Source organism: Neoarius graeffei, chromosome 18 (assembly GCF_027579695.1).
Source record: "Neoarius graeffei isolate fNeoGra1 chromosome 18, fNeoGra1.pri, whole genome shotgun sequence".
Taxonomy (NCBI): Eukaryota; Metazoa; Chordata; class Actinopteri; order Siluriformes; family Ariidae; genus Neoarius; species Neoarius graeffei.
The window spans coordinates 17,841,971-17,857,418 of record NC_083586.1 but is presented as its reverse complement, the minus strand read 5'-3'; the positions used below and the strand labels follow the sequence as shown (position 1 = coordinate 17,857,418).

Sequence of the window (15,448 nt, the reverse complement as noted above, 5' to 3'; positions counted from 1 at the left end):
CGTGTTTATAAACCTGTAGTGCTGTTCACCATCTATATAAACCTCTAGGGCTGTTGGTCTTGTTTATAAACCTGCGGTGCTGTTCTTCATGTGTATACACTTGCAGTGCTGTTCGCTGTGTTTATAAACCTGCGGTGCTGTTCTTCATGTGTATACACCTGCAGTGCTGTTCGTCTTGTTTATAAACCTGCAGTGCTGTTCATCCTGTTTATAAACCTGCAGTGCTGTTCGTCGTGTTTATAAACCTGCAGTGTTGTTCATCGTGTTTATAAACCTGCAGTGCTGTTCATCCTGTTTATAAACCTGCAGTGCTGTTCGTCGTGTTTATAAACCTGCAGTGCTGTTCATTGTGTTTATAAACCTGCAGTGCTGTTTGTCTTGTTTATAAACCTGCAGTAATGTTCATCCTGTTTATAAACCTGCAGTGCTGTTCATCGTGTTTATAAACCTGCAGTGCTGTTCACCATGTTTATAAACCTGTAGTGCTTTTCACCGTCTATATAAACCTGTAGGGCTGTTGGTCTTGTTTATAAACCTGCGGTGCTGTTCTTCATGTGTATACACCTGCAGTGCTGTTCGTCTTGTTTATAAACCTGCAGTGCTGTTCATTGTGTTTATAAACCTGCAGTGCTGTTTGTCGTGTTTATAAACCTGCAGTGCTGTTTGTCGTGTTTATAAACCTGCAGTGCTGTTCATCGTGTTTATAAACCTGCAGTGTTGTTCATCGTGTTTATAAACCTGCAGTGCTGTTCATCGTGTTTATAAACCTGCAGTAATGTTCATCGTGTTTATAAACCTGTAGTGCTGTTCACCATCTATATAAACCTGTAGGGCTGTTGGTCTTTTTTATAAATCTGCGGTGCTGTTCTTCATGTGTATACACTTGCAGTGCTGTTCGCTGTGTTTATAAACCTGCGGTGCTGTTCTTCATGTGTATACACCTGCAGTGCTGTTCGTCTTGTTTATAAACCTGCAGTGCTGTTCATCCTGTTTATAAACCTGCAGTGCTGTTCGTCGTGTTTATAAACCTGCAGTGTTGTTCATCGTGTTTATAAACCTGCAGTGCTGTTCTTCATGTGTATACACCTGCAGTGCTGTTCGTCTTGTTTATAAACCTGCAGTGCTGTTCATCCTGTTTATAAACCTGCAGTGCTGTTCGTCGTGTTTATAAACCTGCAGTGCTGTTCATTGTGTTTATAAACCTGCAGTGCTGTTCATTGTGTTTATAAACCTGCAGTGCTGTTAGTCTTGTTTATAAACCTGCAGTAATGTTCATCCTGTTTATAAACCTGCAGTGCTGTTCATCGTGTTTATAAACCTGCAGTGCTGTTCACCATGTTTATAAACCTGTAGTGCTTTTCACCGTCTATATAAACCTGTAGGGCTGTTGGTCTTGTTTATAAACCTGCGGTGCTGTTCTTCATGTGTATACACCTGCAGTGCTGTTCGTCTTGTTTATAAACCTGCAGTGCTGTTCATTGTGTTTATAAACCTGCAGTGCTGTTCTGTTTATAAACCTGCAGTGCTGTTTGTCGTGTTTATAAACCTGCAGTGCTGTTTGTCGTGTTTATAAACCTGCAGTGCTGTTCATCGTGTTTATAAACCTGCAGTGCTGTTCATTGTGTTTATAAAACCTGCAGTGCTGTTCATCCTGTTTATAAACATGCAGTGCTGTTCATCTGGTTCATAATCCTTCAGTGCTATTCGCTGTCTTCATAAACCTGCAGCCTCTTCATCCTATTTTTTAAACCTGCAGTGCTGTTCATCATGCTTATAAACCTGCAGTGCTGTTCACCGTCTATATAAATTTGCAATGCTGTTCGTCTTGTTTATAAACTTGCCGTGCTAGTCGCTGTGTTTATAAACAAGTTTCATCTTGTTTCATCTGTTCATCTTGTATATAAACTTGCAGTACTTTTTGTTGTGTTCATAAATCTGCAGTACTGTTCATGTTTATAAAGGCAAGGCAAGTTTATTTATATAGCACATTTCATACACAGTGGCAAAATGGTAAACAATAGAAAATAAAATTACATAAAATAAAGGGGGAAGAAGAGAAAAAAATAAGAATTAAACAGTAGTAGAAATAAATTAATAAAATGAAGTAAAAGTTCAATAAAAGACAGCAGAATAAAATAGAATAAAAGTTAAGTAAATTTTAAAACATGCAAATACTATAAAAGTTAAGTAAAGTTTAAAACATGTAAAGATGATGATATTTATCATCAGTTAGCAGAAAGCATCTGAAAACAGCTTGGTCTTTAGTCTAGATTTGAAGCTGCCAACAGGAGGAGCATTTTTGATGTCCTCTGGGAGTTGGTTCCATATAAACCTCCAGTACTGTTCATGTTTATAAACCTGCAGTACTGTTCGTCATGTTTATAAACCTGCAGTGCTGTTCGCCCTGTTTATAAACCTCCAGTGCTTTTGTCACCATTTTTATAAACCCGTCGTGCTGTTCGCCGTGTTTATAAACCTCCAGTGCAGTTTGTCACCATTTTTATAAATCTGTCGTGCTGTTCGCTGTCTTTATAAACCTCCAGTGCTTTTTGTTGTGTTTATAAACCTGCAATGCTGCTCATTATGCTTGTAAACCTGTAGTGCTCTTCGTCTTCATAAACTTGCCGTGCTGTTCATCGTCTATATAAACCTGCAGTGCTGTTTGTCTTATTTATAAACCTGCAGTGCTTTTGTCACCATTTTTATAAACCCGTCGTGCTGTTCGCCGTGTTTATAAACCTCCAGTGCGTTTGTCACCATTTTTATAAACCCGTCGTGCTGTTCGCCGTGTTTATAAACCTCCAGTGCGTTTGTCACCATTTTTATAAACCCGTCGTGCTGTTCGCTGTGTTTATAAACCTCCAGTGCAGTTTGTCACCATTTTTATAAACCTGTCGTGCTGTTCGCTGTGTTTATAAACCTCCAGTGCTTTTTGTCGTGTTTATAAACCTGCACTGCTGTTCGTCGTGTTTATAAACCTGCAGTGTTGTTCATCGTGTTTATAAACCTGCAGTTCTGTTCACCATCTATATAAACCTGTAGGGCTGTTGGTCTTGTTTATAAACCTGCGGTGCTGTTCATTGTGTTTATAAACCTGCAGTGCTGTTCATCGTGTTTATAAACCTGCAGTGCTGTTCATCGTGTTTATAAACCTGCAGTGCTGTTCACCCTGTTTATAAACCTGTAGTGCTGTTCACCATCTATATAAACCTGTAGGGCTGTTGGTCTTGTTTATAAACCTGCGGTGCTGTTCTTCATGTGTATACACCTGCAGTGCTGTTCGTCTTGTTTATAAACCTGCAGTGCTGTTCATTGTGTTTATAAACCTGCAGTGCTGTTCATTGTGTTTATAAACCTGCAGTGCTGTTCGTCGTGTTTATAAACCTGCAGTGCTGTCTTGTTTATAAACCTGCAGTGCTGTTCATTGTGTTTATAAAACCTGCAGTGCTGTTCATCCTGTTTATAAACCTGCAGTGCTGTCCTGTTTATAAACCTGCAGTGCTGTTCGTCGTGTTTATAAACCTGCAGTGCTGTCCTGTTTATAAACCTGCAGTGCTGTTCTTCATGTGTATACACCTGCACTGCTGTTCGTCTTGTTTATAAACCTGCAGTAATGTTCATCCTGTTTATAAACCTGCAGTAATGTTCATCCTGTTTATAAACCTGCAGTGCTGTTCATCGTGTTTATAAACCTGCAGTGCTGTTCACCCTGTTTATAAAACCTGTAGTGCTGTTCACCATCTATATAAACCTGTAGGGCTGTTCATTGTGTTTATAAACCTGCAGTAATGTTCATCCTGTTTATAAACCTGCAGTGCTGTTCACCCTGTTTATAAAACCTGTAGTGCTGTTCACCATCTATATAAACCTGTAGGGCTGTTCATTGTGTTTATAAACCTGCGGTACTGTTCTTCATGTGTATACACCTGCAGTGCTGTTTCTTTTGTTTATAAACCTGCAGTGCTGTTCATCCTGTTTATAAACCTGCAGTGCTGTTCATCGTGTTTATAAACCTGCAGTGCTGTTCATTGTGTTTATAAACCTGCAGTGCTGTTCATCGTGTTTATAAACCTGCAGTGCTGTTCATTGTGTTTATAAACCTGCGGTACTGTTCTTCATGTGTATACACCTGCAGTGCTGTTTGTTTTGTTTATAAACCTGCAGTGCTGTTCATTGTGTTTATAAACCTGCAGTGCTGTTCATCGTGTTTATAAACCTGCAGTGCTGTTCATTGTGTTTATAAACCTGCAGTGCTGTTCACCCTGTTTATAAACCTGTAGTGCTGTTCACCATCTATATAAACCTGTAGGGCTGTTGGTCTTGTTTATAAACCTGCGGTGCTGTTCTTCATGTGTATACACTTGCAGTGCTGTTCGCTGTGTTTATAAACCTGCAGTGCTGTTCATCATGTTTTTTCAACCTGCAGGGCTTTTCATCATGTTTATAAACCTACAGTACTTTTCATCATGTTTATAAACCTGCAGTGGTGTTCATAGTGTTTATAAACCTGCAGTGCTGTTCATCATGTTTTTTAAACCTGTAGTACTGTTCATCATGCTTATAAACCTGTAGTGCTGTTCACCCTCTCTATAAACATGCAGTGCTGTTCATCTGGTTCATAATCCTTCAGTGCTATTCGCTGTCTTCATAAACCTGCAGCCTCTTCATCATGTTTTTTCAACCTGCAGGGCTGTTCATCCTATTTTTTAAACCTGCAGTGCTGTTCATCATGCTTATAAACCTGCAGTGCTGTTCACCGTCTATATAAATTTGCAATGCTGTTCGTCTTGTTTATAAACCTGCCGTGCTAGTCGCTGTGTTTATAAACAAGTAGTGCTGTTCATCTTGTATAAAAACTTGCAGTACTTTTTGTTGTGTTCATAAATCTGCAGTACTGTTCATGTTTATAAAGGCAAGGCAAGTTTATTTATATAGCACATTTCATACACAGTGGCAAAATGGTAAACAATAGAAAATAAAATTACATAAAATAAAGGGGGAAGAAGAGAAAAAAATAAGAATTAAACAGTAGTAGAAATAAATTAATAAAATGAAGTAAAAGTTCAATAAAAAACAGCAGAATAAAATAGAATAAAAGTTAAGTACATTTTAAAACATGCAAAGACTATAAAAGTTAAGTAAAGTTTAAAACATGTAAAGATGATGATATTTATCATCAGTTAGCAGAAAGCATCTGAAAACAGCTTGGTCTTTAGTCTAGATTTGAAGCTGCCAACAGCAGGAGCATTTTTGATGTCCTCTGGGAGTTGGTTCCATATAAACCTCCAGTACTGTTCATGTTTATAAACCTGCAGTACTGTTCGTCATGTTTATAAACCTGCAGTGCTGTTCGCCGTGTTTATAAACCTCCAGTGCTTTTGTCACCATTTTTATAAACCCGTCGTGCTGTTCGCCGTGTTTATAAACCTCCAGTGCAGTTTGTCACCATTTTTATAAACCTGTCGTGCTGTTCGCTGTCTTTATAAACCTCCAGTGCTTTTTGTCGTGTTTATAAACCTGCAGTGCTGTTTGTCTTGTTTATAAACCTGCAATGCTGCTCATTATGCTTGTAAACCTGTAGTGCTCTTCGTCTTCTTCATAAACTTGCAGTGCTGTTCATCGTCTATATAAACCTGCAGTGCTGTTTGTCTTATTTATAAACCTGCAGTGCTATGCGCTGTGTTTATAAACCGGCAGTGCTGTTCGTCTTGTATACAAGCCTGCAGTACTTTTTGTTATGTTTATAATTCTATCATGCTATTCATCTTCTTTATAAACCTGCAGTACTGTTCATCGTAATTATAAACCGGCATTGCTGTTCGTCTCATTTATAAACCTGCAGTGCTTTTCGTCATGTTTATAAACCTGCAGTGGTGTTCACCCTGTTTATAAACCTGCAGTGCTGTTCATCTTGTTTATAAACCTACGGTGCTGTTCTTCGTGTTTATAAACCTGCATTGCTGTTTGCTGTGTTTGTAAACCTGCAGTACTGTTCATCGTCTTTATAAACCGTCAGTGCTGTTCGTCTCATTTATAAACCTGCAGTGCTTTTCATCATGTTTATAAACCTTCAGTGGTGTTCACCCTGTTTATAAACCTGCAGTGCTGTTTGTCATGTCTATATAAACCTGCAGCGCTGTTCATCTTGTTTATAAACCTGCGGTGCTGTTCTTCGTGTTTATAAACCTGCATTGCTGTTTGCTGTGTTCATAAACCTGCAGTGCTGTTCACTGTCTATATAAACCTGCAGTGCTGTTCACTGTCTTTATAAACCTGCAGTGCTGTTCACTGTCTATATAAACCTGCGGTGCTGTTCTTTGTGTTTATAAACCTGCATTGCTGTTTGCTGTGTTTATAAACCTGCAGTGCTGTTCGCTGTTTACAAACCTGCAGTGCTGTTCATTGTGTTTTTTAAACCTGCAGTGCTGTTCATTGTGTTTTTTAAACCTGCAGTGCTGTTCATCGTCTTTATAAACCTGCAGTGCTGTTCACCGTCTATATGAACCTGCAGTGCTATTTTTTGTGTTTATAAACCAGCAGTGCTGTTCATCTTTTTTGTAAACCTGCAGTAATGTTCATCGTGTTTATAAACCTACAGTGCTGTTCGTCGTGTTTATAAACCTGCAGTGCTGTTTGTCATGTTTATAAACCTGCAATGCTCTTCACCCTGTATATAAACCTGCAGTGCTATTTGCTGTGTTTATAAACCTTCAGTGCTTTTCACCATGTTTATAAACCAGCAGTGGCTTTTGCCATGTTGCCCAATCAGACATCAGAACCATGTTATAAGGAAAACACTAAGACAAGAAATGTTTGATCAAGTGATACAATTCCTAATTTCTTTTGAGTTCTGTGATGAGCTGGGCTTTAATCCTCCTCCAGACAACTTTGTGGTGGATCACAGCTCCTGTGTTCGAGCCTGCCCGAGTAACAAGATGGAGGTGGAGGAGAACCACATCAGGATGTGTGTCCCCTGCACTGACATCTGTCCAAAAGGTGTGTCAAATTTAAGAGAAGTGAATAAATTTAACATGTCTAAAGAAGTCTGAGATAATGATTGATACAACTTTGCTACAAATACAAAAAGAACACAACATCTGGGGGGGGGGGCTTTGCTGTTACAGGAAAATAATCAACAATTTGCTCATTTATTTATTTGTTTATTTATTCATGAATTAATTAAATTAACTAAATTAATTTATTTGTTCTTTCGTTCTTTACTTGTTTGTTTGCACTTTCATTTCCTATTTGTTCCTGTATTTTTTGTTTGTTTGTTCATTCTTTCCTTTGCCAGTTTGTTTGTTCATTCACTGATTTATTTATTGATGACACAGTTTAAAATCTCTTTACTTGTATGTCCACCACACATGTCCCTGTGTAAGTTGTTACCATAGAAACAGTAATGATACTGGATATGTGACCAATCAAAATCAAGAATATATCAAACAAAAATTTACAAAAAATCAGGAACATAGAACGTGATCAACACTTTAACTAACTGCTGTATTTACTAATGCTGATCAGTTTGGATGTGTTTTTTTTTAAGTTTTTTTTTTTTTTTGTATTTGAGTGTGTGATGGTATCGGGACAGGCAGTTTACACACAGCCCAGACTGTCGACTCCAGCAACATCGACAAGTTCATCAACTGCACCAAAATCAACGGCAACCTGATTTTCCTCATCACTGGGATTAAAGGGTGAGCTTTTTTCCCTTCTCCTCTCTGAACCTCACGCCGTACGATCCCTTCTGAGGATTCTGTTCATTTAAATCCACATAATGTAAGGTTTTGAAATTGCACCCTCTCTGGTACAAAAGTGCTATTGCAAGCTATGAGCACAAGAGTCATTAATTCGCGGCACCAGCAAAGAATTTAAAGTATGAAAAAAATATGTAGTTCTGGAGGGCAGCACGGTGGTGTAGTGGTTAGCACTGTCGCCTCACAGCAAGAGCCCAGTGGCTGGCGAGGGCTTTTCTGTGTGGAGTTTGCATGCAGTGTCCATGTGGGTTCCCTCCGGGTGCTCCGGTTTCCCCCACAGTCAAAAGGCATGCAGGTTAGGCTAATTGGTGGCTCTAAATTGACTGTAGGTGTGAATGTGAGTGTGAATGGTTGTCTGTGTCTGTGTTAGCCCTGCGATGACCTGGTGGCTTGTCCAGAGTGTACCCCACCTCTCACCCATAGTCAGCTGGGATATGCTCCAGCTTGCCTGCGACCCTGTAGGACAGGATAAGTGGCTACAGATGATGGATGGATGGATGGATGGATGGATGGATGGATGGATGGATGGAGTTCTGGGACTCCAGTTTCAGATCCTCTGATTCAGTTTATCCAATTGCATGCACTGATGTAAATTATTTAGGACAAGGCAGCTCTGGTTATGTTCTCCCCGTGTCTGTGTGGGTTTCCTCCGGGTGCTCCGGTTTCCCCCACAGTCCAAAGACATGCAGGTTAGGTTAACTGGTGACTCTAAATTGACCGTAGGTGTGAATGTGAGTGTGAATGGTTGTCTGTGTCTATGTGTCAGCCCTGTGATGACCTGGCGACTTGTCCAGGGTGTACCCCGCCTTTCGCCCGTAGTCAGCTGGGATAGGCTCCAGCTTGCCTGCGACCCTGTAGAAGGATAAAGCGGCTAGAGATAATGAGATGAGATGAGATGAGCTCTGGTTATTGGACCAGAGCCCCACGCTACATGACTTAAAAAAAAATAGACAATGAAAACATGTTATTTAAAGATGATTGATTTTCATTCTCATTTATCTTTAAACCCAACACAATCAGATCACATTTCCAACACAACTCTTCTGGGTGGATTCACAAATTTTCAGATTATTCTTCTGAAAATCTCAGATGAATTAGCATTTGTTTTTTTTTCTGACACTTCATCTGTCCACATGGCAGAGACATGTACCATGGAGTTGCAGCGCTGGACCCTGAACGTCTGAACGTCTTCCGCGCGGTCAGACAGATCACGGGTGAGTTCAGTGTGAATGTAAACACACATGATATTCTCATGTCAGTGGATATACTGGAATGACTGATTTAATAAATGATGACAATTCAATTCCTGTCATTTAGAAAGAGTAACATGACAAGCTTTGTTTATTTATTGATTTGCTATTGGGTTTATTAGGGCTGGTGGAGGTAGGATCCAAAAAGAGAACACAGACAGTACTGTAATCCAATAAATATGATTTAATACAGGGAAGAAAGGGTGTGGCAAGAGATAAACAAACAGGACGAAAAACAAATAGCAAAAATAGTCCGGACAAAATGAGAACAAACAACTTGACAAAAACATGAGACAGGCAAAGACAAACACTAGTGCAAAAAAAAAACATAAACAAGAAAAGACCCTTAGTGCAAGAAACCATGAATCAGAAATAACCCTTGGTGCAAAAAAAAAAAAAACAAGAACCAGAAAAATGCTAGTGCAAAAACCATGGACAAGAGAGTACCGCCCCCCCCCCACGAGCAAAGAACTAGAGACCAGAGGTTTAAGCTGTGACACGTGGAACATGGGGTGGATGCATCGCATGGTGAGTGGTCGTGCCAGTCTGACAGAACATGGGTTGATTATCTTTTTGATGAGGAAGGGTCCTAGGTACCTGGGAGCCAGCTTGCAGGAGATGGTTTTGAGTGTCAGATGGTGTGTGGAGAGTATGACTCGTTGCCCCACCCAGTAAGTGGGCACCTTAGAGTGGCGTTTGTCGGCCTGCCTCTTGGATGCTAGGGCGGAGTGAATGAGTTTTCTCTGGGCCAATGTCCACGTCCTCCTGTAGCAGCATATGAAGGTCTGGGCTGAGAGTACGGTGACCTCCTCCTCTTGGTTGGGGAAGAGTGGTGGTTGGTAACCTAGGGAGCACTGGAAGGGTGAGAGACCTGTGGCAGATGAAGGAAGAGTATTATGAGCATACTCGATCCAGGGTAGGTACTTACTTCAAGAACTGGCATCCCTGGACACCATGCACTTGAGTGCAACCTCCAAAGCCTGGTTCGCCCGTTCTGCCTGGCCATTGGTCTGTGGGTGGAAGCCTGAGGAGAGACTACAGATGGCCCCGATGAGCTTGCAGAAGGCCCTCCAGAACTGTGCAGTGAACTGAGGGCCCCAGTCAGAAACGATGTTGGTGGGTAGTCCATGCAGGCAGAAGACGTGGTGGATGAGTAATTCTGCGGTTTCTTTGGCTGAGGGGAGCTTGGGCAGTGGGATGAAATGGATGGTCTTGGAGAAATGGTCAATGATAGTGAGGATGCATGTGTAGCCACCTGAGTTGGGGAGTCCTGTGACAAAGTCCAGGGCGATGTGAGACCAAGGTCGATGTGGAGTCGGGAGGGGTCTTAACAAGCCAGCAGGGGGTCGATTTGTTGTCTTGTTCTGGGAGCATGTGTTGCAGGCTGCCACAAACTCCTGGACGTCCTCCTTAATGGATGGCCACCAAAAGTGCTGCTGGATGAGTGCCAGGGTTTGGGCAGCTCCCAGATGACAGGCCAGCTTGGAGCCATGACCCCACTGCAGCACCTGGGTTTGCACAGGACAGGGAACAAACAGATGGTTAGGAGGAATGTCGTTGGGGTTACTTCACCGGGGTCCTGCTCCAGGGCCTTCTGCAAGAGCGTCTCAACCTCTAGAATGGTGGCTCCCACCAGGCAGCATGGAGGAAAGATGGTCTTGGGTGGCTTAGACTCCTCTTGGTGGGAGGAAAACATCCTGGACAGGGCATCAGGTTTGTCGTTCTTGGAGCCTGGGTGGTAGGAGAGTGTGAAGTTGAACTGGGAGAAGAAGAGAGACCATCAGGCTTGACGGGAATTAAGGAATTTGGCGGACTTGAGATACTCCAGATTCTTATGGCCGGTCCAGACTAGGAAGGGGAGTGCCGACCCCTTGAGCCAGTGCCTCCACTCCTCCAAGGCTAGTTTAACAGCCAGTAGTTCTCGGTTGCCGATGTCATAATTCCATTCGGCTGGGGATAGCCAGTGGAAGAAGAAGGAGCATGGGTGGACCTTGTCATCACTGGCCCTCTGGGATAGTATAGCTCTGACCCCTGACTCGGAAGTGTCGACCTCGACAATAAACCGCTTGGTAGGATCAGGTATGGTGAGAATGGGTGCTGTGGTAAACCTGTGCTTGAGCATGAAAAAGGCTTTCTCTGCTTCCTCCCCCCACTTGAATTGGGTCTTGGTCGAGGTCAGGGCTGAGAGAGGTCCGGCCACCGTGCTGAAATTGCGAATGAAGCGCCTGTAGAAGTTGGCAAATCCTAGGAAGCGCTGGAGCTCTCGTCTTGAAGATGGGGTGGGCCAATCGGCAACTGCCTCAAGCTTGAAGGTGTCCATCTGGATCCTTGCTGGGGAGATGATGAATCCCAGAAATGAAACCAAGCTCTGGTGAAATTCGCTCTTTTCCACCTTGATGAACAACTTGTTCTTTAGCAGGCGCTGGAGGACCTGCTGGACGTGACCCCAATGTTCCTCCAGGGAGCGGGAGAAAATCAGGATGTCATCCAGGTACACGCAAACTAAGATATTTAGGAAGTCCCTTAAGACGTCATTAACGAGTGCCTGGAAGACTGCGGGCGCGTTGGCCAGGCCGAAAGGGACCACAAGGTACTTGTAGTGACCAGTGGTGGTGTTAAAGGCCGTCTTCCACTCATCCCCCTCCCTGATCTTGACGAGATGGTATGCATTGTGTAGATCTAGCTTGGTGAATACCTTGGCTTCCTGGAGTAGTTCAAAGGCCGTGGTCATGAGTGGTAGTGGGTAGCGGTTCTTGACCCTGATGGTGTTGAGACCCCGATAATCAATGCAGGGGTGGAGCGACTTGTCCTTTTCCACAAAGAAGAACCCCACCCCTGCTGGGGAAGAGGAAGGACGGATGATCCCAGCTGCCAAAGATTTGGAGATGTACTTCTCCATGGCTTGCCTTTTGACAGAAGAGAGAGAGTAGAGTTGTCCTTTGGGTGGCGCAGTCCTGGGTAAGAGGTCGATTCCACAGTCATAGGGTCTGTGAAGAGGGACACTGCTCGGGTCTTGCTGAAAACAAGTTTGAGATCCAGATATTCCAAAGGCACGTGAGAGAAGTTGGGGAACACGCTGGCTGAAGGCTGCGGTGGTTTGGCGGGAGGCAGAGCAGAGTTCAGACAGGAAGCTAGGCAGGACTGGCTCCTGCCTAGGATGGTGTTGTCAGCCCAGTTAAGGTGGGGGTTGTGCTGCATTAACCATGGTAATCCTCGGACGATGGGTATGTGGGGGTTGTTCATGACGTGAAGCTGGATGACTTCTGAGTGGTTACTGGAAATCCTTAGGGTGAGTGGGGCGGTAAGGTGGGTGATACTGGTCAAGTCAGTGCCATTGAGTGTCAGGACAGTGAGAAGGACGTCAAGAGCAAATAGCGGGATTCCCAGACGCTTGGCAGTGGCGGAGCAGATCAGGTTCCTGTCCACCCCGAGTCGATGAGGGCCTGGAGGTGGTGATGCTGGTTGTCACGGATAATGATGACAAGAAGTAATGGACAATTAGCGGGGGACTGGTTCCCAGCGTTGCCCACCAGGGCCCCTTGATTCACTGGTGGGCTTGTCCTTTTAGCAGGCAGGCTCGGCAGATGTGTCCCAGCTGACCGCAGTAGAAGCAGACCCCCATGCTCTGCCGGCAATGTTGTTCCTCCGCTGACACCCGAACCCGGTCTACCTGCATGGGTTCGATGGACGCGGCGGGAGGTGGAGAGGAGGTGAATCTGGGGCGTTTTTTCTCTCTCCTCCATTGCTGGATCCAAGCGTCGATGCAGTTGGCAAGGTCCATGAGGCTGGAGAGGTTTGACGGCAGTTCCCGCAATACCAACTCGTCCTTGATGGTGTCGGACAAGCCGTGCAGGAACATGTCGATCTAGGCGTTCTCATTCCAACTGCACGAAGCCGCCAATGTCTGGAACTCAATGGCATAATCCGAGGTAGACCGGGACCCCTGCCGCAGCTCCATGAGCTCTCTGGCCACCTCCCGGCCGGACAGAGAGCAGTCGAAAGTTCGCCTCATCTCCTCGGAGAAATCCTTGAAACTGGAACAAAAGGGTGCATTGGCATCCCAGACCACAGTTCCCCACTCTCTGGCCCTGCCAGTGAGGAGCGTTATTGTATATACTACCTGGGAGCATTCTGTGGGGAAGGCCAGAGGTTGCAGTTCTAGGATCAATGAACACTGAGATAAAAACAATCTGCAAGTACCTGGTTCTCCATTGTAGGGCTGAGGTGCTGGAAGTCTCGGTTCATGGAGAAAGGCAGTGGCAGGAGCTGAAGTAGGAGATGGCTTAGCAGGGGTAGGCACGGCTTGACAGCACTGCATCTGCGTGGTGAGAAGGTTGAATGCGTTTGACAGGGTGGCGAGGTTCTGGGTAATTTGTCGTAGGTCTTGTTGGTGGGTCCCGAGGAGAGTTCCTTGCTGCTGAATGGCCATTCTCAGATGGGCGAGTTCCGCTGGATCCATGTTGGCCAGAACATACTGTTAGGGCTGGTGGAGGTATGGTGAAGTTAGGATCCAAAAACAGAACGGACAGTAATCCAATAAATAAGATGATTTAATATAGGGAAGAAAGGGTGTGACAAGAGATAAACAAACAGGACGAAAAACAAATAGTAAAAATAGTCCAGGCAAAATGAGAACAAACAACTTGACAAAAACATGAGACAGGCAAAGACAAAAATGTTAGCACAAAAAAAACATAAACAAGAAAAGACCCTTAGTGCAAGAAACCATGAACCAGAAATAACCCTTGGTGGAAAGAAAACCAAGAACCAGAAAAATGCTAGTGCAAAAACCATGGACAAAAGAAAATCACGCGAGAGAAAAACCATGAGGAGCAAGAGAGGCACAGAAACTGCTAAAGAAGCAAACGAAACGTTCTGGCAAAGTCTGAGTCTGAGAATGGCCTTTAAATAAGCAGTAGTGAAAACTAGGAAGTGAGTTCGGGGAGAAGGGATTCCTGTCCCGGATCTAGATCGGCGCTGGCGTGAGAGATCCGTAATCTCTGGAGTGGATGTCCGGGGTGGAGCATGACAGGGTTTCTGAATTTGTGTAACATTTTTTGTTTTGCTGTTGTGATTTTGATTCGTTGTAATCTTGGTTTTGTTGTGCTTTCGGTTATTTTTTTTGCTCTGTTTATGGTTTTGTTATGTTCTTGATTTGTTGTGATTTAGATTTTGTTGCGATTTTGGTTTTTGGCGGTTTTGGTTTTGTGTTTTTGTTGTGTGATGTTTTTTGCATTTTTGATTTGTTGTGTTTTTGGTTTTTTGCATTTTTGATTTGTTGTGTTTTTGATTTGTTGTGTTTTTGGTTTGCTGCGATTTAGTTTTTTTGTGTTTTTGGTTTTGTTGTGTTTTTGATTTGTTGCAGTTTTGGTTTTGTAGCATTTTTGGTTTTGTTGTGTTTTTGATTTGTTGTGTTTTTGTTTTTTTGTGTTTTTGGTTTTGTTGCATTTTGGGTTTAGTTGCGTTTTTGATTTGTTGTGATTTTGTTTCTTTTGCGTTTTTGGTTTTGTTGTGTTTTTGTTGTGTTTTATGCTTTTTGCAGTTTTGATTTGTTGTTTTTTTGGCTTTGTTGTGTTTTTGGTTTGTTGTGATTTTGGTTTTGATTTGTTGTAGTTTTCATTTGTTGCATTTTTTATTTGATTTGTTTTTGGTTTTGTTGTGTTTTTGATTTGTGTTTTTGATTTGTTGTGTTTTTTTGCATTTTTGGTTTTGTGCTTTTAATTTTTATTGCGATTTTGTTGTGTTTTTAATTTGTTGCGATTTTGGTTTTGTTGCATTTTTGGTTTTGTTTTGGTTTGTTGCAGTTTTGGTTTTGTTGCGTTTTTGGTTTTGTTGCATTTTTGGCTTATCTGTTTTTACTTTTGCTGTTTTGACCTGATGTTGTGTTGATGGTTTTCTTCTTATGTTGTTGGTTTTGTTGTTGTGTTTCTGAATTTGCTGAATCTGTTTCTAATCTTGCACTTACGAGCCAAAGTCAATTTCATGGAAACAAATAAAAACACACCAGCAGCATTTATAAGCCCTTGGAGGAAAAAAAAAGAAGGATAACTGTTGTGTTTTTTGTGTAAGTTAATAGTTGTACAGATTGCATTCTGCTGTGTAAGATGAGAGACGGTTGAAGTGAGTGAGTCAGAATGGGTGTTGGTAACACCCTGGGTGCTGTGTGTCGGGTTTTATAGGTGAGGAGGAGGGATTTCTTCTGAAACTGACAGGAAATTGGTGACCAGAGTGTATTAAAGCAGGAGGCTGAAAACTCAAGCAGCCGGATTTTGGATGGATTGTAGTCTGGAGAGCTGAAAAAGGCTCCTGCAATAATCGACGGTTATGAAAGCGTCCTGAAAATTGAGCACAATGTCGCGCTTCATTGTTTGATTAAATGCAGCGACATACAAAACAATAAAGTGCGTCTCATATTAAAGCTTTTTGTCACTTTGAACCCCA

The 15,448-nt window shown here is 42.8% G+C and overlaps 1 protein-coding gene across 1 annotated transcript in view; it reads left to right on the top strand.

Moving 5' to 3' along the window:
* LOC132865962 (receptor tyrosine-protein kinase erbB-4-like) overlaps window positions 1-15,448 on the top strand; it is a 235,721-nt gene that overhangs the window by 178,362 nt on the left and 41,911 nt on the right. The window contains exons 8-10 of the mRNA XM_060898467.1: window positions 6,883-6,996; window positions 7,571-7,697; window positions 8,898-8,971. Of these exons, the coding sequence (XP_060754450.1) occupies window positions 6,883-6,996; window positions 7,571-7,697; window positions 8,898-8,971 (315 nt within the window). The remainder of the gene's footprint in view (window positions 1-6,882; window positions 6,997-7,570; window positions 7,698-8,897; window positions 8,972-15,448) is intronic.